Raw genomic sequence first — 2,129 nt, 5'->3', positions numbered from 1 at the left:
ACAGATGCACTCATGCCTAGGGCCAATTTAGAGTGTCCAATCCACCCACAGCATGTCTTTGGGATGTGGGAGGAAACTGGAGCACCCGGAGGAAACCCACACGACCACGGGGAGGACATGCAGACTCTGCACACCCCAGCCAAGGATTGAACCGGAGAACCTCTTGCTGTGAGGCGACAATGCTAACTAGTGCACCACCGTGGCTGCCCAGGCTTTATGATGACCTGCTATGCTAATATTGTATCTACTCACAGAAAAGTACGTTGTCCTCAGTTTAGGTCAGGGGCACTTCAGATTTCACTAATATATGGTATAACGTATTACCGAGATATTATTATGCCCATAATTTTCCAAGTTTCATGCATTACATATAGAGCATGCTCTGAATATTTCATCTTGCAGTTTTGATTAACCCCACGGAGAGCAGCAAAGTGTAAAACTATCTGACAGGTTTTCAGTTAGCCATCACTGATGATATTCAATTACACCAAAATCTCTTCTAAGATAAATTATTAAGTTGACAAATATTGCTATGAATGTTAAGATAGTCAACATTGCTGTTTTAAAATAATTTTAACTGTTGCATTTTTAATATGGAAGTAGCCACAGAAAGATGAAGAATATGCAGAATTGTCAAATTATGTCACATGAACGTCGCTTCAATTTCTAGCATTCTGTGATTTACACTGGAGCTATATAAGAGAGGACTCATATCCTAGACTGCTTGTGATAACTTTGAAAAGCACTTTGGTAATAACTATGCATTTTGTATCTGTTTATTACAGATCCAGTAACTGGAGACATGACCATTAAGAATAGTACCAGTGCTAACAGTGGGACATACCGGTGCACAGCAAAGAACGTAGTAGGCCAAAGTGAATGCATTGTATTGTTGACTGCAGATCAGGGTATGTACTAACCAGATATGCAAAGACAAGCTTTTCTATGGGTATGGTAATCTTCACTCAGTTCTACTACTTAAAAGGAGTTCAGAAAATCCATATAAATTGTTCATTTGTTCAGTTTAATGCATGGGAGTAGCGCCATATAACTACATTAATTTAAGTAGCAGCAAAATAAAAACAGTTAATTCATCACATTTTAGTGTACCAAAGTCCTGTACTATCACCATAAATATGTATTTCTCCTTGTGAAAGGCATGCCCTCTATGCTAGCATAATCGATAAACCTAAATAAAACTGTATGCATTACAAAGTTATTTTTCCACTCTCTTTGCATATGTAGCAACTCATTGCAATCTATCTTTTTGAGAAATATTGTACCTTTTAGCTTGAGTGATTGCCTCTTGGCTGTGGACAAAATGCAATGAATTTTCTTGAAATTCACTGTAAAGTCATGGTTTACAAAGGAAGGCTATGTTGTGGATGTTATTTTCATTAACACACGCGTAATAACATGATTATAGATAGAGCAAAGACCACTGTCTGTAATGATTGTCAGACCACCTCATTACTACACTAGCTGAGAGCAAATTACATTGTAATTCTTACCATTAATTCTAGTTTTCTGACCATATGTGAGTAGAACTTTATGCATCTATGATTGCTCTTTTTTCTGAGATGACAAGAGTGGTTAAACCTCCATTTCAAGCACAATTACTATAAATGATCAAATAATATAGCATAAGTTGCTCAGCACAATAATTCTGTACAACCTTTTGTGATACATTAAACATCAGAGCACCGAATACAGACATTACCGATATTCAGCCAGGATACACTGCTTCATAAATCACACATGTTGAAATTTCCATGTAAATGAACATGGACACATAATGCACCGGGTATAAATATGAATAAAAACAGAGTATGGAAGGAGCTAAAAGTATTTTAATGAATATGCATCCCTGGTAGAGCATGTAAAAATACATTTTAAATCAGTGACTCACTGAATAAGAACAAGCCAATATTTCACATCCCGTTTCAAACCTAGATATGAAAAGGTTCATAGCCAATATGGTGAGATTTCAGGATGGCTGTACTTTTCCGGCTATATACTAAATATGAGATACAATCAATGTATCATGCTCACTTGACCAGGGAGTGACCCTTGTATGGAAGTACATTCTGAACATCAAATACTTGGATGACAGCTGTGTGCCTACAAAT

The 2,129-nt window shown here is 36.9% G+C and overlaps 1 protein-coding gene across 1 annotated transcript in view; it reads left to right on the top strand.

Moving 5' to 3' along the window:
- The first annotated feature begins 778 nt into the window (after nt 1-778).
- Nucleotides 779-2,129, top strand: part of LOC122805875 (coxsackievirus and adenovirus receptor homolog) — a 19,897-nt gene continuing 18,546 nt past the window's right edge. Inside the window, exon 1 of the mRNA XM_044076124.1 lies at nt 779-908. Within this exon, the coding sequence (XP_043932059.1) occupies nt 803-908 (106 nt within the window). The 5' untranslated portion in view covers nt 779-802. The remainder of the gene's footprint in view (nt 909-2,129) is intronic.

Source organism: Protopterus annectens, chromosome 7.part0 (genome assembly GCF_019279795.1).
Source record: "Protopterus annectens isolate FY-2018-M chromosome 7.part0, PAN1.0, whole genome shotgun sequence".
Taxonomy (NCBI): Eukaryota; Metazoa; Chordata; order Ceratodontiformes; family Protopteridae; genus Protopterus; species Protopterus annectens.
The sequence above is the reverse complement of the archived record's forward strand: the minus strand, read 5'-3'. Positions and strand labels throughout refer to the sequence as shown.